Raw genomic sequence first — 19,862 nt, forward strand, 5'->3', positions numbered from 1 at the left:
GGTATCTAGGCTTGAAAGTCCCGTATGTAACTGGTTGTAACTAAGTCAGGATCAAGTTATCGAAGTTCTGTTCCTATCTGATTGGAATCGAAAAGCATTGCCCTCAAATTCTATACCTTGCTGATTAGTATTCTGACGGTGCTGTGTTTCTAAAGACCTGTTTATAGTTGTTCCGTAGTGTTATCTCTGATTGCAGTCACGGGGTACCGAAGCATGCCTGCCAACAGGTGTCTCGGGGCTTGGGATGAACTTCATCGAATGGACCCACTACTTCAGTTTCGAATTTTAAAATATGTTAACGTTTAACATGCATTGTACTGATTGAATAAACTTAGGGCACGAACAGAATTTTTGCAAAGACACTCGCCAATTGTTGTCAGACTAACAATTCCATGTACCTCGACCTTTGATGTGTGTGTTTAAGAGTTAGTAAGTTTGTAAGAAGAAAAACAAGTCAATGTTCTGCATAACTTCCAACTCCTGGGGCGCTTGCGCCGAGGTATTGGGATCATGGGTGCATCCAGAGCCCGCTCAGGACCGTTGGTTTCATCTTTGGAGCGCGCGCTTCTCGCAAGAACAGGCGGTGGAGCGCGGCCGGCTCTACATGTCGCCGAAGATGCCGGCGAAGGTCTTGCGCAGGTTCTTCATGGTGTCCTCCGAGTCCTCGCCGTTGCCGCCGGCCGCGGACCCCTGGCGGCTGAACACGGACCGCTGCGGCGGCGGGGGCGGCTGTGCGGGGGCGGCGCCCGTGGCGCTCGACTGCGAGGCTGCAACCACACGGGAACACCCCCGGGGGATTAATGAAACACGCAGAGTGTAGTGCCAACAAGACTTTTATTTCCAAAAATCAAACTTTACAAGCGCGGTACTACAGCTTCAACAAGAGCAACATGCTACAGAGCTGGACCAGTGAACTCTGCCGGTTTGGGATGGTCTGAAGACTTTGCGTAGCAATCACCAAAATTGCAGATGTAACGTGATGGAATGACCTGCAGATCTGTCTGCTTAACCCGTGTCTCCAAAGTCATAAGAAGGTAGAGGCTCCGACGTTTTAAGTTTGGAATGATGTACTTGCCAGCATATTTCAGTCAGTCTTCGCGACTTCTTGTTGGGGCTGTTGCCCAGCCGGGACGAGAAACAACTCTTCGTAATTTCAGGTCGACGTTGCGTCCGCCTTCTCCAAGGATCTTTTCTTTCTCGCCCTGCACGGCAGAAGTTAATGGGGGTTCCTTTTAATAAATAATCGAATAGGAGTTAATGGGAGTAATTAAGTGTGTCACAGCCAATAGGCTATATGGGGATCTGTAGCTCTCCATGTCGTCAGTGTAAGGCGTGCTTCGTGATTGGCTATAGCTTTTGATCAGTTAGGGGACTCTTGCCTCATTGGCCGGTTCGTTTAAAAAATTATAAAGGACACCTTGCACGCGCAAGATTATGTGAAAGTCAGGGAACCACACGGATACCTTGAAGATGGCGACTGCAAAATCAACAGTGTTACACAACATCGATTCGGCCGCAGTTCAGGAGCTTATCGAATATAAATAGTGGCTGTGACATACTGTGATCTTTATCTTCTCAGAAATTCTTGATTTGGAGACAAGCAGATCATCTACCAACAGGACTCGCTGATCTCCACTGGTCCACCTCCGAGAACACGACAGTCTTTGACCAACACAAATGTTTCACATGGTGTCAGACAGGACACTTCTCAGACAGTTGCGCAGGTTCAAGTTGGTTCACAATCAAGTGAGCTACTTTTCATTGTGCATAGTTGTCATTGTGTGCACAGTTTTGTCACGACATTGAATAATCCACGAGTGTGACGTGATTATTGTGGTGTTAGCAAGAATTGGTAAAATTTATATTGTTTTCTATGGAAATATTAACTGAAATGTAGTGGAAAAATTTATAAAAGACCCGGAGAGATCAGAGAAAAGGGTAATTAGGTTTGCGGGAATTGATGAAGAGCGTGTGATGAATTATCCGTGATGCAGATGAACTCATTTGCAGCCCAGCAGAAAAAGTGATTGGTGGTCCACTAAGGCTTAGTCCAAAGCAGAGAGGAAACAAAACTGTTCGTTATACGCAGGACTCGTGCTAAACGAACCCCCGACATTGCTGTGTCTGTATAACGGTGTATGTGGGACTTGGTGCTCAGTTTGATCGTGAAACAACTGTACCTGAGAGCTCAAGATGAATTACACATAGTCTTTTCATGATCCGTTGTCACTGTGGTGGCAAATATCTTGTGTAGTTAGTTATATGTAACAACTAAGCTAATAAATGAAACATGACAGTGTTCCAGATCACCAAGCACAGTACACCCTGCTACAATGTTAGGCACCGTGACTGTCATCCAACAACACCGCGTTCCCTGTACTCATTATGTTGCCAAAGTCCTTCCACTTGGATGGTGTTGTAACAGATTATAAAACATAATCACTTACAAAATACGGGCTTAATAGCAATGTTAGTTTCCCGTCCTCATTTTTACTCTAGCTAAAATCTTCTTAATCGTCCGCTCGCGTTACAAAGACTGTTTCCGAATCATTCCTTCGAGAGACTGCTGGTCTGGTCACAAGGATTAAGTTACCCGAGAAGCGTAGCTACGATGCTGCCCCCTTGTGGCAGGTGGATAGGCAAGCTGCGTGGCGCATAAGAGCCTCGTGCTGCATACGGTCGAGGCAGTGGGACTGTGTCGGAGGCTGAGTTACCGAACTGCGACAGTGTAGTACCCGTCATTTCCTTGCGATTAAAATACAGATAGCGCGTGTCTAAGCTATAGGGGGAGTTAAGATTACAAATGCCTTAAAAATAAATGCAAACACCAGATACAGCGCCTAGTGAGGTAGGCAGCAAGCGACTCCTGTGCGCATAGTGACCTGCATACCTACCAGGCGTGAGGCACAATTTGCTAACGCCTTGTCTTATAATGTATTATCTCAATTTGTCAGTTTCTTAAAAATATATATTATTTAATGTAATGGTAGAGATACCACCAATAGTGTTTTCCAACCTTAAAAGATAAAACATAGACTTAGAACAAAACATTCATAGTTTATGCTTCGCGAAAAACTTTTAATATGGGACTGTGACACAAGTGAAAAGATCTTATAAAGATTTTTTTTTCCATTTTGTTATTGGAAATTACAATCATTTTAATTTCAAATATACCCACTGATTTCTGTGATGTGGAAATATTTGATACCTTGAGTATGTACCCCGCTTAGGAAATGTTACTAAGATAATCGATAATCTGGTGTGTCTGGGCACATAAGGGGCTATTTTCCTCATTTATAATTTTGTATTTGTTACTAGTGAATTAAATTGAATCAATAATGTAGCAATAGTTGATAATATTCAACGATTTTAAGAAATAAAAAATTTACTTAATAGTTTTTTTTTAGAACCTTCAATGCCAAAATATATTTCAATTCTAGCCTAAATTGGAAACAGCAGACCACGTGTTATACGAAATTTGTGATTTTTAATAAAGTAGAGTTTTAGACCAACAGACCAACGCCATAGCAGGGCTAACTGTACCTAAGACATAAAAATAATATTTGTGACTAAGTAAGTAAAATGCAAGATAATGTAAAATAAACAATAAAAATGGAAAGTACATTTTTTTTATTGAAGTATGCTTATCACCATCTTAGAAATAGAATTTTTTTTCATTTTGTTTCCTACTTTTTCTTTTGCATAAGTGTATTTTTCTAATACTAGGAATACGTACAATGAGGCTTCCAATTTCAACACACAAAGTACAATAAAGAGATTGACAAAACGCACATCATTAACAGCAAACATTTTAAAACACGTTTGTCTTGTTCCTTACATACAAATATTACTTAACCATGCTTGGCTCAACACTAATAATACATTACATTTACATTGCAGCATTGCAGGACCGTACTTGCAATAGAGTTTATGCCATGACCTGCCTGTAGCAGGATATGGTTGGAAACCTGTTGCACTGTCATTTCACAAGTATATGCTCGACCAGAATCCCAAGTTTGTGTTCAAAGGATCCAAATGATTTTAAAATAATAGCTATTCGAATAGGTATTATGATTTTAAAATAATAGCTATTCGAATAGGTATTTAATAATAATATTGTATTCACGATATTATTTTGTATGCTTTTTTGCTTTTTTTTATTGTGTGAACATGGTTCTGATATTAAAAATAATAACTACGGAGCATTGTAAATAAAGGCGTGACCATACGAATATAGGCGTGAATAGTTTTTGAAAAGGCACTTCTACACCAAAAGTTAAAATTGAAAATGTTTTCTAATTTATAAACAAAAAAAACTTTAAGTACGGACTTGCAATTTCAGATTGAAATATGCTACTATGTACACCTTTAGCTCTAAACAACTTACAAACACCACTTATGTGCAGTCTACAACTATTAAAATCTGGAACCAGTTTTTTGCTATACACACACTAGCAAGTACAGGGCCTAAGTACATCTGAAACGAGCGTCAGCACAGTCACGTGGACTCAACTCAAGCCACTCATACTTTGTACTTGGAAGGAACTCAGAGGAGAGAGCAGTAAGACACGTCAACATTTTTTCCGGCCAACAGATGGATTTTTAGAACATTTAGACTTTAAAAAGATGATTCATTACTGTTGCTGAAGAATTTATCGTTATGATATGAATTTCGCAATAGCTAAACACTTTTGTGGATTATTTTTAAATATAAGAAAAAAATAATCTTACATTCTATTATATTAGCATCAACAGATTTCTTGTTGTTTATATTATTTTCTTTATATGCATGGTCGAATTGTTAAAAATCAATTTATCCTTTCTTCTTTTGTCAATGCCAACGTATTTAAATAACATCTTTAACTCAGAACCAAACAAGTTTAAGTTCAATTTCTATTTTATTACACTTATGCCTAAAATATATTACATCAGAATTTACTCAAAACAATTCTAAAGCATTTAGCGATACTTATGAGAGCATAAGTAAAAAACTTTAGTTGTCTCACACAAAACTAACACCAGTTACAATGTTGTGTACTGTTATGGGTGTTGGAAAAGTGCACATTTGGAAGACATTAACAACAGCTTCCATCTTGACAGCCACACATAAGCTGATGTTGATGGAAACTACATTATCTTTGAATGAACTGTAGTTTTACTATCCGAAGTTACCCTATTTGTTCTGAATTACAGACGTATTGAAAGTTCTATGCACTCTCTTCCACTTAAATATTGAATATTTATTTTGTTCTGAAAAAAATATATATTATTGACACAGAAGAAATGGAAAGAGGCAGAGTAAACTAACTTATTTTTGTATCCTGAAGGATCTGTTTGTGCATTTCTATGCTTATGCTTTACATTGGATTCATATTAGAAGAATTACAAATTGTTTATAAATGGTTTTATCAATTCCATAAGAACTTATTTAATGATTTATATAACACATGTCAATTCAAATTTTGAACCTATCACGAATTGACAGCATGTAGTCGTATGATACACAGTTTTTAATTGACTGTCTGTATGTAGTCTTTGTCGTTAAACACTTCAGGGTAGGAATATCATTCATAAATTTAAAAGAAACCCTGGTTTTCCCGAAATTCTGAATAATTAATGATTCCAGAATTTTGAGAAAACAAATTTTTTGAGATTAATGAACGATATTCTAAAACATAAGGGTTTAAATAAAATGGTTACACACGAATAGTTGATTCAAAACTGTACGCCATGCGATGTTATTGTCTCATTTCATGCTGGGATACAAGTAGAAATTCATTTTTAAAGTTTTTAATGCAATTAAAATACTTATTAAATTGATGAAACTATTTACAAGCTATCAAACATTCTTATTTTATGAATAAAAATTAATTAATGATAGAAGCATAACATTACAGTGGATTAATCATTTTGAAATACAATTGAACACCCATTTAAACTAACCAATAGGGAGACAATCTTCTCTCTCTATCTTTACCAACATTAAACATCACATTGTTGATACTTTGTTGTACTACTGTAACATGATTTTTAATTATTGAAAGGACCAAAACCATTTTAAAAATATCACAGTTAAAAGATAATATTTCTTTGGAAATACACGTAACAAACTTATTCTACATAAATTTGGCAGTTTTTGCTCACAAACAGATTTAACTAATCTGGTGATTGAGATAATGTAATTTGACACATATTGGTGATATGTTTTTTAGTTGTTTTTTTTAGTGCATTACTTACTCAGTCTTGCGTTCAATAGAGAAATAATATTTATTTCGAAGGGACTAACTATATTGGTGTTTTAATGGTCAAGGTATTTTAACACTGGTTTATTAATATTTTTAATAAAGTAGTTAAATTTGTGTTTACTGAGCTATTTTTATTCAGTAATATTGTCTTGTAAGATAAAAAACAAAATAATATTCATCTGAACTGTCATTCAACTTAATCTTACAGTCAAGTGCAATCATAGGTTCCAATTCAATTCATTAACTTAAAGCTAACTTAAAAATACGTTTGTGTATGCCTAATATAAAATTTATTATTTCAATTTAAGCTCATAAAATAATATATTATTATTAAATGTTGTCACTTATCTTAGAAAGTAAAAAAAAAAAGTTTTTCTGTGAGTTACATTTTAGACTAATTTGGTGATGAGCCTAGTTCATGTATCTGGGCAATTCCAGTCATTAAACTACCTCCCAGCATCGTAGTCACCTATAGCTCGTCCGCTTCAAGGGTGTTAAAATAATTATCTACAAGTAATTAAAATAATGCATGTTCTTACATGCAATGTTTACATCACATACATAATTAAATATTTGGAATCCATTGAGCTATAAGTGACTGGGTTTTGAATTAAAAATCATTGATTACTGAAATATTTTTATCACTATAAATCTGAAAATAACATGGAAAATTAATTTATTGCAAAAAATTTCATAAATATAATCAGTCTTTAAAAATTTAATTTTGTATTTTAGTTTTGCTTTTTCGTATTAGAATCAGCGCTGTCAACTTGGCCCATAGTGGTAATTTAGGAATTAAATCGAAGCTTTCAAAAGAGGTGACACGCTAGAAATATCCTTTACTGGTACCTAACTATGACCGTACACATCTGTCCTAAATGTTAGATTCTCGAGTGTCACTAAAGAAACGCTATGGACAGAACAACGAGAAGTGGGGAAAAACTTGTTGGTCAGAATGGTACAGCCCGAAAGTCCTGGAATGTGGTATTGTAACCTTATTTACTCCAGTCACATACGTGTTACGATAGGGAGATAACAACATTGAATTCTACAACCACGTCTACACACAACTTCAGGAAGTATTGAGATTGTGTGGGAAGATTGTGTAAACAGCTATGTTTACATTACCAACAGAAATATACCAAGTGAATCTTAGTAGAGCTTGCGATATTTTACATAAAAAGTTTGTTTTAAATATACATATATCAGTAACAACTGGCACAGAAATTTATGGTGGTTATTACATACATATTGGTATCTTGGCTTCATGTGATATTTTGAGGGTATAATCATTACTGCGAGTGACTTTCAGTAGAACAGTATTGTCTATAATTTTTAACATCATTATTTTGCTATGTATACATTCAATGTTTAAAAACATTTTAAAGTTAATATTGCACAACTGCAACCATTTTAAAACTAAACATTAAATTCTTACAATTGATAATACAAGTAAACATCGTACTATACAACAGCTTACAAAAAAAAAGTCTGTTGTTACATTTAGTAAATAATTGTGCGAAATAAAAGGGGAAAGTTGTGGACAATAGGTACGATCTAAGACATTGATGAAGGGGGTGGTACTGTCAAAGGCAGAAGCTTAGGTAATGATGTGGAGGGTGATAAGCTACAGGTGAGGACAGCAGCTTGGTTTTAGGAAGCAGAAGGCTGGTATAGTGGTGGAGGAGGTAATGACAAAGGCAGGAGCTTAGGTAATGATGTGGAGGGTGATACTGCTAAAGGTGAGAATAGCAGCTAGGGATTAGGAAGCAGAGGGCTGGGATGGTGGTGGAGGAGATAATGACAAAGGCAGGAGCTTAGGTAATCATGTGGAGGGTGATACTGCTAAAGGTGAGGATAGCAGCTAGTTTTTATGAAGCAGAAGGCTGGGATAGTGATGGAGGAGGTAATGACAAGGGCAGGAGCTTAGGTAATGATGTGGAGGGTGATACTGCTAAAGATGAGGATAGCAGCTAGGTTTTATGAAGCAGAAGGCTGAGATAGTGGTGGAGGAGGTAATGACAAGGGCAGGAGCTTAGGTAATGATGTGGAGGGTGATACTGCTAAAGATGAGGATATCAGCTAGGGTTTAGGAAGCAGAAGGCTGGGATGGTGGTGGAGGAGATAATGACAAAGGCAGGTGCTTAGGTAATGATGTGGAGGGTGATACTGCTAAAGGTGAGGAGAGCAGCTAGGGTTTATGAAGCAGAAGGCTGGGATAGTAGTGGAGGAGGTAATGACAAAGGCAGGGGCTTAGGTAATGATGTGGAGGGTGATACTGCTAAATATGGGGATAGCAGCTACGGTTTAAGAAGCAGAAGGCTGGGATAGTAGTGGAGGAGGTAATGACAAAGGCAGGAGCTTAGGTAATGATGTGGAGGGTGATAAGCTACAGGTGAGGACAGCAGCTTGGTTTTAGGAAGCAGAAGGCTGGGATAGTGGTGGAGGAGGTAATGACAAAGGCAGGAGCTTAGGTAATGATGTGGAGGGTGATACTGCTAAAGGTGAGAATAGCAGCTAGGGATTAGGAAGCAGAGGGCTGGGATGGTGGTGGAGGAGATAATGACAAAGGCAGGAGCTTAGGTAATGATGTGGAGGGTGATACTGCTAAAGGTGAGGATAGCAGCTAGTTTTTATGAAGCAGAAGGCTGGGATAGTGATGGAGGAGGTAATGACAAGGGCAGGAGCTTAGGTAATGATGTGGAGGGTGATACTGCTAAATATGAGGATATCAGCTAGGGTTTAGGAAGCAGAAGGCTGGGATGGTGGTGGAGGAGGTAATGACAAAGGCAGGAGCTTAGGTAATGATGTGGAGGGTGATACTGCTAAAGATGAGGATAGCAGCTAGGTTTTATGAAGCAGAAGGCTGGGATAGTGGTGGAGGAGGTAATGACAAGGGCAGGAGCTTAGGTAATGATGTGGAGGGTGATACTGCTAAAGATGAGGATATCAGCTAAGGTTTAGGAAGCAGAAGGCTGGGATGGTGGTGGAGGAGATAATGACAAAGGCAGGTGCTTAGGTAATGATGTGGAGGGTGATACTGCTAAAGGTGAGGAGAGCAGCTAGGGTTTATGAAGCAGAAGGCTGGGATAGTAGTGGAGGAGGTAATGACAAAGGCAGGGGCTTAGGTAATGATGTGGAGGGTGATACTGCTAAATATGGGGATAGCAGCTACGGTTTAAGAAGCAGAAGGCTGGGATAGTAGTGGAGGAGGTAATGACAAAGGCAGGAGCTTAGGTAATGATGTGGAGGGTGATACTGCTAAAGATGAGGATAGCAGCTAGGGTTTATGAAGCAGAAGGCTGGGATAGTGGTGGAGGAGGTAATGGCAAAGGCAGGTGCTTAGGTAATGATGTGGAGGGTGATACTGCTAAAGGTGAGGAGAGCAGCTAGGGATTAGGAAGCAGAAGGCTGGGATGGTGGTGGAGGAGGTAATGGCAAAGGCAGGTGCTTAAGTAATGATGTGGAGGGTGATACTGCTAAAGGTGAGGAGAGCAGCTAGGGTTTATGAAGCAGAAGGCTGGGATAGTGGTGGAGGAGGTAATGGCAAAGGCAGGAGCTTAGGTAATGATGTGGAGGGTGATACTGCTAAAGGTGAGGAGAGCAGCTAGGCTGGATCAGCGGAGAGGAAAGAGGTTCCAAGACGACAGCTAGCCGGGGCTCGGGAGACCGGCCTAGTGGACGGCGCGCTGCGGCTGCAGACTGTACCGCCTCTTGGCCGTACCTTGCGAGTCCCGGCGCGGCTGAGGGGCGCCGCTGAAGGGCAGGGGCGACTCCGTGCTGCCCGTGGAAGACAGCGCAGAGCCGGGCCGCTCCTCGATGGGCGAAGCAATGCTGCCCGCCACACCGCTCTGGCTCGACATGGAGGTACGCGACATGGTCTTGATCATGGGCGGCCGGCAGTGCGCCTGCGGACACAGCGCCATCTCCTGCCGTCACTGTACTCTTGGTCCGGGTGGAGAACACACACCCCGTCCTCCGAGCTAGGTGATGTGACAAGACTGTGGGGCACATCTGGAATGGCACGCTCGTGGTGAGTTCCTGGCCACACGCATGCTACATGTCCCGGACGGCAGTGTGGCTGTAGCCACTGCATGTCAAAGTCACTGGGCGGGATGATACTGAAGTGACGTGGTGAAGGGACACTAAACACTCACTCTTCAACCTGAGAATGAAGTCTTCCACAAGTGAGGAACCCCCGACCCAACTGGGAGTCGATCCTGACTCTTTAACCTCAGGCTCTGATCTCTGAGCCAGCAGATCGGCCAGAGAATGTCTGAAGAGTTGTAAACATCATTAATATTAACCACTAGGCAAAGAGCTGAACCAGCTGTATACGCTGTACGGGCATGAACTTGCATGTTTTAACGTTTAGCAAACACTATTTATTGCGTACGTTTTAAACATTTTTATTAAATAAAACTGTATTTTAGCAATAATCTTTTAAAACCTAAAAAAATATAATATTATCTACTTGAAAGTATTTGCCTTGGAAGAGAAATATTTTATGCAATATAATAGTTACTTTTTTCCTGAAAAAATAATATTAGTATCATAGGTAACAATGTTGTTCCAGGTAGCCATTGAATTATAGATGGTAGATACATAGTTATTCGAAATATTATTACCACTCAGGCGAGACTTGACTAATTACAATACATACAAATCACTTCAGAGTTCTCGTTTCCCCATATCAAGGTAAGAATATTTTCATTTTGTGTAATGTTATCAATGTGATTGGGCCAACACTGTCTCTCCCTGTCAATAACTGGCTCGGAGTCGTTCAGAGTGTGTCAAAAGATCTTCGGTCAAATAACCAACGTAGAACAGATGCATATGTACTTGAATCCACGCTGTTACCAAATGAATTCGCAAAAACCTGGTGCCTCTAGGCGTGTGGAGAATTCCACAATCCAAGTGAGAACCCATGATTTCAGTGGGGCACCTTTACAATTCAGCGTCGTGTTTGTGAAGATATAGCTGATGTGTATGGACCCACGAGGAGGAAGGCTATCTCATTTTTAAATGAGGATCAGTGACTGTTTTGTAAGTGGGACAACTCCACCAGCAGGGGCAAGCACCTCAAGTTCCATGTCAAGAGGAGAACATGGTCCTATACTCGCTCATTGTCACATGGAAGGTGATGTTATCCAAAGGAGGACCTAACACGAGTGAGAACGTGGACATTGTAGCTGAGGGGCGCGTGGAAGGTGCCGGCTCACCTGCATCTTGGAGGCGACCAGCTCGGCGATGAAGCGCCGGTCTTCCTCCTGAGAGTCGCCCATGAGCGTGAGCGCGCTGTCGTTCACCTCGATGATGAACTCGCGCCCGTCCTTGCCCACGATGATCTCCAGCGCGCAGATGTCGAGGCCGCCGAACAGCTCGGCCACCTCGTCCACCCACGCGCGGTAGTGGTCCGTCATCTGGATCTGCTCCAGCATGGCCGAGCCCGTGTTGGTCTTCCAGTTGCCCGAGATGGACTTGCGCCTGCGAGGTGTCGTACAGTCATCCATATAGTCTGAAATATCTGCTCTTACTCCATACGCTTGATTATTGTTAAAACTTTTGTCAGTGGAACATACTAGTGAACATCGTGTGCACATGAAACTGGCAAATATGAATTAGGTGGACATAAATTTGACCAAACATGGTCATGCATGTCGGATTAATGTTTATCTGAGGACTATGGGCCAATGAGAAACCCTCACCAAAAAGGCACGAAACCCATGCTAACTAGTTGAGATGTCTCACAAGTCAGCCTCCAATTAACAGTTGAAACTATCCTGACTTGCTTAAACTGAAAAAAAAAAAAATGTATTTGTTAAACTCTTGTCAAATTATTACACACCATGCAGTGTTTAAACGGAGAAATTATTATAGAGTTCTATACGTATTAAATATTAACTACATGCACATATAATTTTACTGAAAATAAGATGTTATATTGTTATAGTGTTTCAGTGCTGTAGCTAGAATTTTATTTATGCGCATAATCTAGAATGAATGATACTTTTACCCCAGCCTATCGTAAAATTTCATTCGTTTCTTCTTCCATTAAAAAATAAATAAATATGAGCAATCATGTGATCACATATTGTTATATGTTACACCATTTCACTGTACAGTAAACTCCCTATTATCCGCGTATGCTACGAAAAAATACAGCAAATATCTAAATCTGTATTTTATTACAAGTGAGCAAATTTGAACTCTACTGACGAGTCTATTGTGTGCAGTATACAGTAAAACGCCACAGGCGAGCTCAGTGCGAAGGCGCAGATGACTCACGAAGCGGCTTTGCAAAACATCGTCGGACTGCTTCACTAATTAGAGGAACAAGACGACGATGCGCAGTTGGCTAAAAAACTTATGTTGCGGAAATTCAATCAAGTATTAAGAAAATATGTTTCCAAAGCAAGAAACAAACACAAGTGACTGATTTTTTCAAAAAGTTGTAAACTTAAAGAGTTGTGCTTTTTTAGTGTCTAATGAAGTCTATGTACTGTATCCTTGCTACGAAGTAAGTACCGAGCACTTTTATGTTTACATCCCTGAAATGTATTGTATGTTAATTATTCAGTAAAGTGCTAAAATTTTAGCATCATATAATAATTTTTACAGTTAATTGTAACTTTTACTGTAAATAAATTTGTAGATTTTTAAGTTCTATTTAATGTTTCCTTTTTTTATTTCCCATTTTCGGCTCTTTTTGTGGATTATACGCGATTTTCACTATCCGCGGTGGCCCTGCCACTTAATTTCGCGGATAATCGGGAGTGTACTGTATATTTGACTGCCAGGCTAGACTTCACATTCCTGTATGTATTTTCATATAATTTGTAGGGGTGCATGCACTTAGTAGATATTGCCACTGGTTACGAGGCCATATCTGTATTTTTATTTTTATTTTTTAAACTCCCTTAAGATTTAAACTATATGTATTGCCGTATACCCTGATAATAATGATTTTTCTCCTCTGGGATATTTTTAACCATCTGTTTGAGGTCAAAGCAAGCACATATTACATACAGTTAAGTACAGCGAAATATTTATCAATCGGGAGAATATATGATGTATCATAAGATAGCTAAGCGGTTCATCCTTCTAAAAAGAACAACTGTTTTTTTTATAAACAGCTATGCTTGTATGTCACTACAATAATTATGAATGAAAGGATGACTCACATGAATGCCTTGTAGTTGGGCCCGATCTTCTGCACGTGAATGTCGTACTTGCTGTCGACATACGGCTCAGTAGTGCAGTACGTGCCCGCCACAGCCACCACAGATGCCATGTCCTGGAAGTCGCTGTGCGTGTCCACCTTCACCTTGCCCAGGCCGCCATGCGCGTGGCCCAGCTTGAAGACCACGGGGAAGCGCGCTGAGCTCAGCTGCAACAAGCGACAATGTCAGTAGTCCCCACAGCCCTGCCTGTTCCCGTGGAAGTCGGTATCTACATCTGCACCTACACCAGCACCGTACCATCGCCTATGTTTCGTCATTGGTTGACTTCATTCCAGGTACACGCCCGCTGTTGGCTCGCAAATAACCATCCAGTGCAGAAGCAAATGTGTCCTGAATGACCAGGCCAAATAAGGCAAGGTTTAGTTAGAAGTCGGCTGCCAGTTGGAAGGAAGAAGATTGTTTTGCAGTGTATTTATTGAGCATTCAGATTTTTGTGCAAACATTACTTGCCCAACCTATGGGCGACAGTGCCTACACCATCTGAACAGGGGAAAATATTGCTAATGGCCATCTACCCAATTATCTATGGAGAAGACCCGATTGCGGTGCGGATGATATTGAATAAGAAAGCCTCGAATAAAACGTCTGAGGAAGCTTCAGAAGTGGAACAAGTGACCACAAACTGAAAAGAACAAGATGTGCTTGCCAATGCAATTATTGAAGAAGATTACATAGTATACGACGACAGAAACATTCAAATTCAATAAAGCCGCAACTAAACACATTGACCACCTAGGATAGTGCAGCTTAAAGGATACTTGGATAAAATTCTCCTAGATAATGCGAAACTGATAGGCAAGCTTTAAGGTTGAAACACAAAGCGAACTACCCCAAGGAATATCAATGCCAATATATTCATCCCTGCCTCTTTGAATACCGAAGCGACAGGAGAAAGAGAATGGCTCGCAATTAGGCCAAAATGAGAATTCGTTTTGGTCTTTTCAGATTAGGAATACCAAAATAGTGAGACTACAAATATGGAATTTCTGAAGAATTGTGATTAAAATGGCTGCCATATTGAAAATCCATAATTATTATCAAAACAATTAGGAAAAAAATTAACAATTAATAAATATTTAAATAATAATTGAATTTGTCGTGTCGTGTTGGTCGAGACATTGTGACTCTAGTTTTAGAGATAACTGCACTTCACTGCAAGCCGCAACAATGTTCTCATCAACCAGCAATATATACCGTCGTCTTTTTCTTCGGGCTCGCACGACAGGCGTGGCTGTTCAACTCGAATCTCAGACATCGAGTTCAGTAGGGCTACCGTTTCTTTTACAGGTATTTTTTAATGAAATATAAAAATATATAAAATAATTGAAGTGTTTTCACTTCTCGTTTTCGAACTAACAATTCCTACATTAATAAAATATTGCGTTCGTCATTTTCAAATTATTATTATTCTTTTTTAATCAAAGCTGACGGAATTTAAAATGGTGGCCTCTAGAATTGTATAGTATTCAATATGGCGGATTTCCAGGTGATGGATTCAAGATGGTGTCCATGACATCATCCAATATGGTAGTCATGACATCACAAATCTAAGATGGTGGACCTGCTTCTGATGCCAGAGCATTTCAGGCGAGTTTCCTATGAACGTGACATATTTTTTTTAACAATTCTGGTATTACACCCCTGGTCTCATACGAATATATTTTACTCTTCGTAAATTCTTACTATGCTTATATATTAGTGCCGCACATTTCCGAACAGTTAGTACCATGTGGCATCCCTCAACGACCTGAGCCGGTAAATAATAAAAGTGCGGTAGGTACATACAACATCTCAAAGGTAAATTAATAGTTGCACATTTTCCCGGGCAATTAAACTGTCTGCAGCGATAGTGATTAGATACGGCATGGCATGTTGTCTCGGGGGATACAAATGTACGTTAAACTTGGGAACTAAACTAATCTGCACAGTCAGTTCATGATAGGTAGAGATACGGACATTTCGCGCGCTCATTAAATCGCAAGTTAGAATGCAAGCATTCACACATCCTCACTGTGTTCATGACTGGACCGCAGTTATTGGACACACCCCTCTACGACCGTGAGCCAACGATGCCCAGCTAGGAGGGAAGTAAGCGAATCAGGTAGTGCCAGTTAACAAGGATAAAAATGTTCTCGTTAAGAAATCAACCAATGGGAAAGCTTACATCGGTTGAACACACCTACGACTTTGAATTCTACCCTGAAGCCAGACGAATCAAAGCAATTTCTGGGTCTCTAATGATAGGCTTAAACAGTGAGTACGTGTCGATAATTTTAGGGGCGCTGCGATTCCGTGGTATAGTCCACCTCCAGCCTATACTCCACAGTTCTGTAGACTCTCCAGATAAGGATGTCGCTTGTGTTAGACATCTTTTCTTCTCGCTGATATCCCCGGGATTAGCACCGCCGATGGTTGGATGACTGCCACTAGCTAGAGGGGTATGCTATAAGAGCATCCCACTCTTAGATTGCAGTGTGGAAGTAAATGGGCGCATTCTCTCTCTCTCTAACACACGCCGATTGCCGTTAGCGCTGTCCTTGTTTCTTCGTGCGTTGTTGCCAAATATCAAACTAAATTAAAATTTTAATTTTTGGACCAAGCTTTTTTTCATATTGTATAGCATCGAAATACGCATCAGGCAATGCGTATTTTGAATACTTAACAATATTTTAAGTGTAGGAAAAAATTAAAAAACATAACTTATTCACTGCGAACTGTTTTGAAGTATTCCGAGATGTTTCACATAAAAAAAAAAACAACCTACATGTGTATTTCATTCAGATTTTTTTATTAATAAATTAATGTCTTAGGATGCCACCGAACAAATGTTAAGACAAAAACTATACTGGTTTCACTTAAATAATTTTTTTAATATATTGAAATGCATTTTCTCATAAACTGACACATCAAAACGTTGACCAGCGGAAAACTTTTTTTCTATTAAAGATAGATGGGAGACGAAAGTGTGAAAAATGTTCACAATGAATTGAATTAGTTTTTTAAAAGCAGCTTCATCTCAATTGCTTCTACAGTTTCTGTGGAAATAGCTGTTAAAGATGTGTCTTATCAGTACAAGAGCGCGCTGCAATAGAGGTTTCTCTCACAAGCTGCCGTCGTAAGAGGAAACAGGGTCGTGTGTTTAGATAAGTGGGGTTCTATCCTGCAAGCAATTTCAAATACATAGCTTCCTTAGTCAACCATGTATTCCTTAGACACGCATTTCTGAAAACCAGCCTGCCAGTTAGTATCGCGTCTCGCGACGAAGCAACGCGTTGTGTCCGTTGACTCGTTACAGTTATAATTTTGACAAACAAATTATATATTAACATACGTGATTTTATTTTATACATTTATTTTTATTACGTACATATAAAATATGGAAGTTAGAACACCGAAAAGAAATTATATCGGTAGGCTACGCGGGAGGGAGCGCAAGATTGTGTTGAATGTATTTGAGTATTTTTCAAAAAATATGAGTGTGTGCAATGCAATTAAGGAAGCTTACCATTCTTCTGGTCAGCTCTGTGCTACTCTTATGGAAGGGGTATCAACATTGGTCAGCGGTAGCGATAGTGATTAAAAGGTATGTGATGTTATTAATTTCTTAATTAAGTTAACGTTACATTTATCGTATAAATTCCTATGAATGAAATGTGTGTGAACAGATTCTTGTTGTGAGTTAAAGTTAAAAAAGAAATTCCTTATCGGCACAGCCTAAAGGCGCAGGAAGATTTTGATTATTATATTTCTTTACATTAGAACAAAAAGGGATTTTTATATCCTTAAAGCCATATTTTTTTCTTCCCCTTGCAGTAATGGTTGTTACAAAATATATTTTAATCGAATCTTGAACATAATATGTAAAATGTATGAAATAAATACGAAGGAATTTAATAGCGATGATGGTACAAAATTTTGAATTATTTTTCTATCCTTCCCAACACCAAGCATCTTATCAATCATTGTTTTTGACAAAGTTTCGGAAAATAATTATGATATTTACAAACAATTTAAACAGTTTTGATAAGGTGTCTACTAAGGCAGTTACGTTTTTTTTGTCCGGTGAAAATATTTTTCGAACCCATGCAGTTATGGCTGGTCGTATCAAAAATTTATTTAGAAAACATTTTTCGGCATTAGGTAATCCGAGTTATCATACGTTAAAACGGATTCGATATTATTCATATTATGGGAGTTGTTGCGATTTTTCTGTTTTTCAAAAAATCTTCCCTATTTCGACCCAATTGTTTGGATTTTTCCCATAACTACTCGACCGAGAATTTCCATTACCGTATTTTATTTATCATTTTGGACATGACTTGTCCAAAAATACGGCATTTATCGGGCCCATGGGGAGCTCTCAGCAAGGGCCCGTGCTGGCAAGAGATATTACAGCGAGATACAGCCAAACACAGCTGTCCAGCGAGACACAGCCAAACACAGAAGTCCAGTGAGACACAGCCAAACACAGAAGTCCAGCGAGACACAGCCGAACACATAAGTCCAGCGAGACACAGCCAAACACAGAAGTCCAGCGAGACACAGCCGAACACAGAAGTCCAGCGAGACACAGCCAAACACAGAAGTCCAGCGAGACACAGCCGAACACAGAAGTCCAGCGAGACACAGCCAAACACAGAAGTCCAGCGAGACACGGCCAAACACAGTAGTACAGTGAGACACAGCCGAACACAGAAGTCTAGCGAGACACAGCCAAACACAGAAGTCCAGCGAGACACAGCCAAACACAGCAGTCCAGCGAGACACAGCCAAACACAGAAGTCCAGCGAGACACAGCCAAACACAGAAGTCCAGCGAGACACAGCCAAACACAGAAGTCCAGCGAGACACAGCCGAACACAGAAGTCCAGCGAGACACAGCCGAACACAAAAGGTCTCGTCGGTGCTCGGGCCAGGACAATTATGGCAAGGGGTTGAAAAGGGAGGGGCGGGAATGTGAAGACATTTTTGGGTGACCGGGGAGGAAACGATTTTCGTAAATGGGGCTCGGGCAGTGGGCGGAACAGACTACATTGTGTGTGGTCGCTGGAGCCTGTAGCGTGTCTGGTCAGGTTGGTGAATTTGTTGGGTCTGGAGGGGGAGGGGGGTAGCCCTACTCGCCGTGGCTCGCTGTTCTGTGTGGGGCCCCTTGCACCATCTTATCTTCTTCGATATGTCAAGATACTGTGTGTGCATCACGTGTTAAATAAATTAAAATACAATATTTAAAGTATTAACTTCTGGACGTTTCATAAAAATTGAAACTAATTGAAATAAAATAATTAATGTCTTAAAAACACGTAACAAAGTGTTTTGTTCAATTTTTTTTCCTCCAAGGATCAGTTCAGCGTACCTATAGCAACTTTAGAACTGTCCCACTTTACCGACCAGTGGCAGTTCTAACCAATCACCACACAGATTTAACAAAACAGGAGGGGTAACATTATATTATATACTCCAAGTCGCACCTGACCTTTCAGTTAGGTCCTCTTTTTAATCCTGAAAATGATACATTTTACATTTTTTTTGCTACTACTGGTTAGTTGAACTTAAGTTGACTTGTCGTCAGCAATGCATAAAAATTCTTTAAAGAGGCTATTGATGCTTTTTTTATTATTTTTAGGATTACACAAGGAACTGAGAGATATCACATACTACCCAATACCATCCGGTGCTTCCTCTCTCCCCCCATCAAGCAGGACCAACACTTCGCTCTGTAGAGTCACTCAGACCAGTCTCTCAGAGCTGTCGCACAGGTCAGTTGATCAGACCAGTCAATCAAACAAGTCACTCAGACCAGTTACTCAGACTAGGCACTCTATAATCAGTCGTACATACCAGTCACTCATAACTGTGGCTAAGACCAGTCGGCCATACCATTCGTTCAGGCTAGTCACTCAAACCAGTCAATCAGACCAGTCGTTTAGACCAATTAGACCAGTCGTTTAAACCAATTACACAGACCAGTCAATCATACCAGTTTCTCAGATCAGTCTGAGTCTGGTCTTTCAGACCAGTCTCTCAGACTACTAATTTAGACCAATCGCCCAGACAAGTCACTTACCAGTGGCTCAGACCAGTTACTTAGACCAGTTGCTCATACCGTTCACTTAGATCAGTCTCCCTGAGCAAGGAGTTTCATACGCTGCATTGGTTATTTATTTTCGTGTCAGTTCTGTCACTCGTACACCATTCCTGAGCTCACTTGTCATGATAGCTCTCACAATATTTAATCGCCAGATGTTCACTAATGTTCACCAAGTAATACGCTGCATTGGTTATTTATTTTCGTTTCAGTTCTGTCATTCGAACACCATTCATGCGCTCACTTGTCATGATGGCTCTCACACTATTTAATCGCCAGATGTTCACT

At 39.9% G+C, this 19,862-nt stretch overlaps 1 protein-coding gene across 1 annotated transcript in view; it reads right to left on the reverse strand.

Moving 5' to 3' along the window:
* Positions 1 to 600: 600 nt before the first annotated feature.
* Positions 601 to 19,862, reverse strand: part of LOC134527890 (synapsin) — a 167,016-nt gene continuing 147,754 nt past the window's right edge. Inside the window, exons 7-10 of the mRNA XM_063360895.1 lie at positions 13,430 to 13,635; positions 11,468 to 11,732; positions 9,970 to 10,153; positions 601 to 767 (exon numbers count right to left, since the gene is read on the reverse strand). Of these exons, the coding sequence (XP_063216965.1) occupies positions 601 to 767; positions 9,970 to 10,153; positions 11,468 to 11,732; positions 13,430 to 13,635 (822 nt within the window). The remainder of the gene's footprint in view (positions 768 to 9,969; positions 10,154 to 11,467; positions 11,733 to 13,429; positions 13,636 to 19,862) is intronic.

Source organism: Bacillus rossius, chromosome 1 (assembly GCF_032445375.1).
Source record: "Bacillus rossius redtenbacheri isolate Brsri chromosome 1, Brsri_v3, whole genome shotgun sequence".
Taxonomy (NCBI): domain Eukaryota; kingdom Metazoa; phylum Arthropoda; class Insecta; order Phasmatodea; family Bacillidae; genus Bacillus; species Bacillus rossius.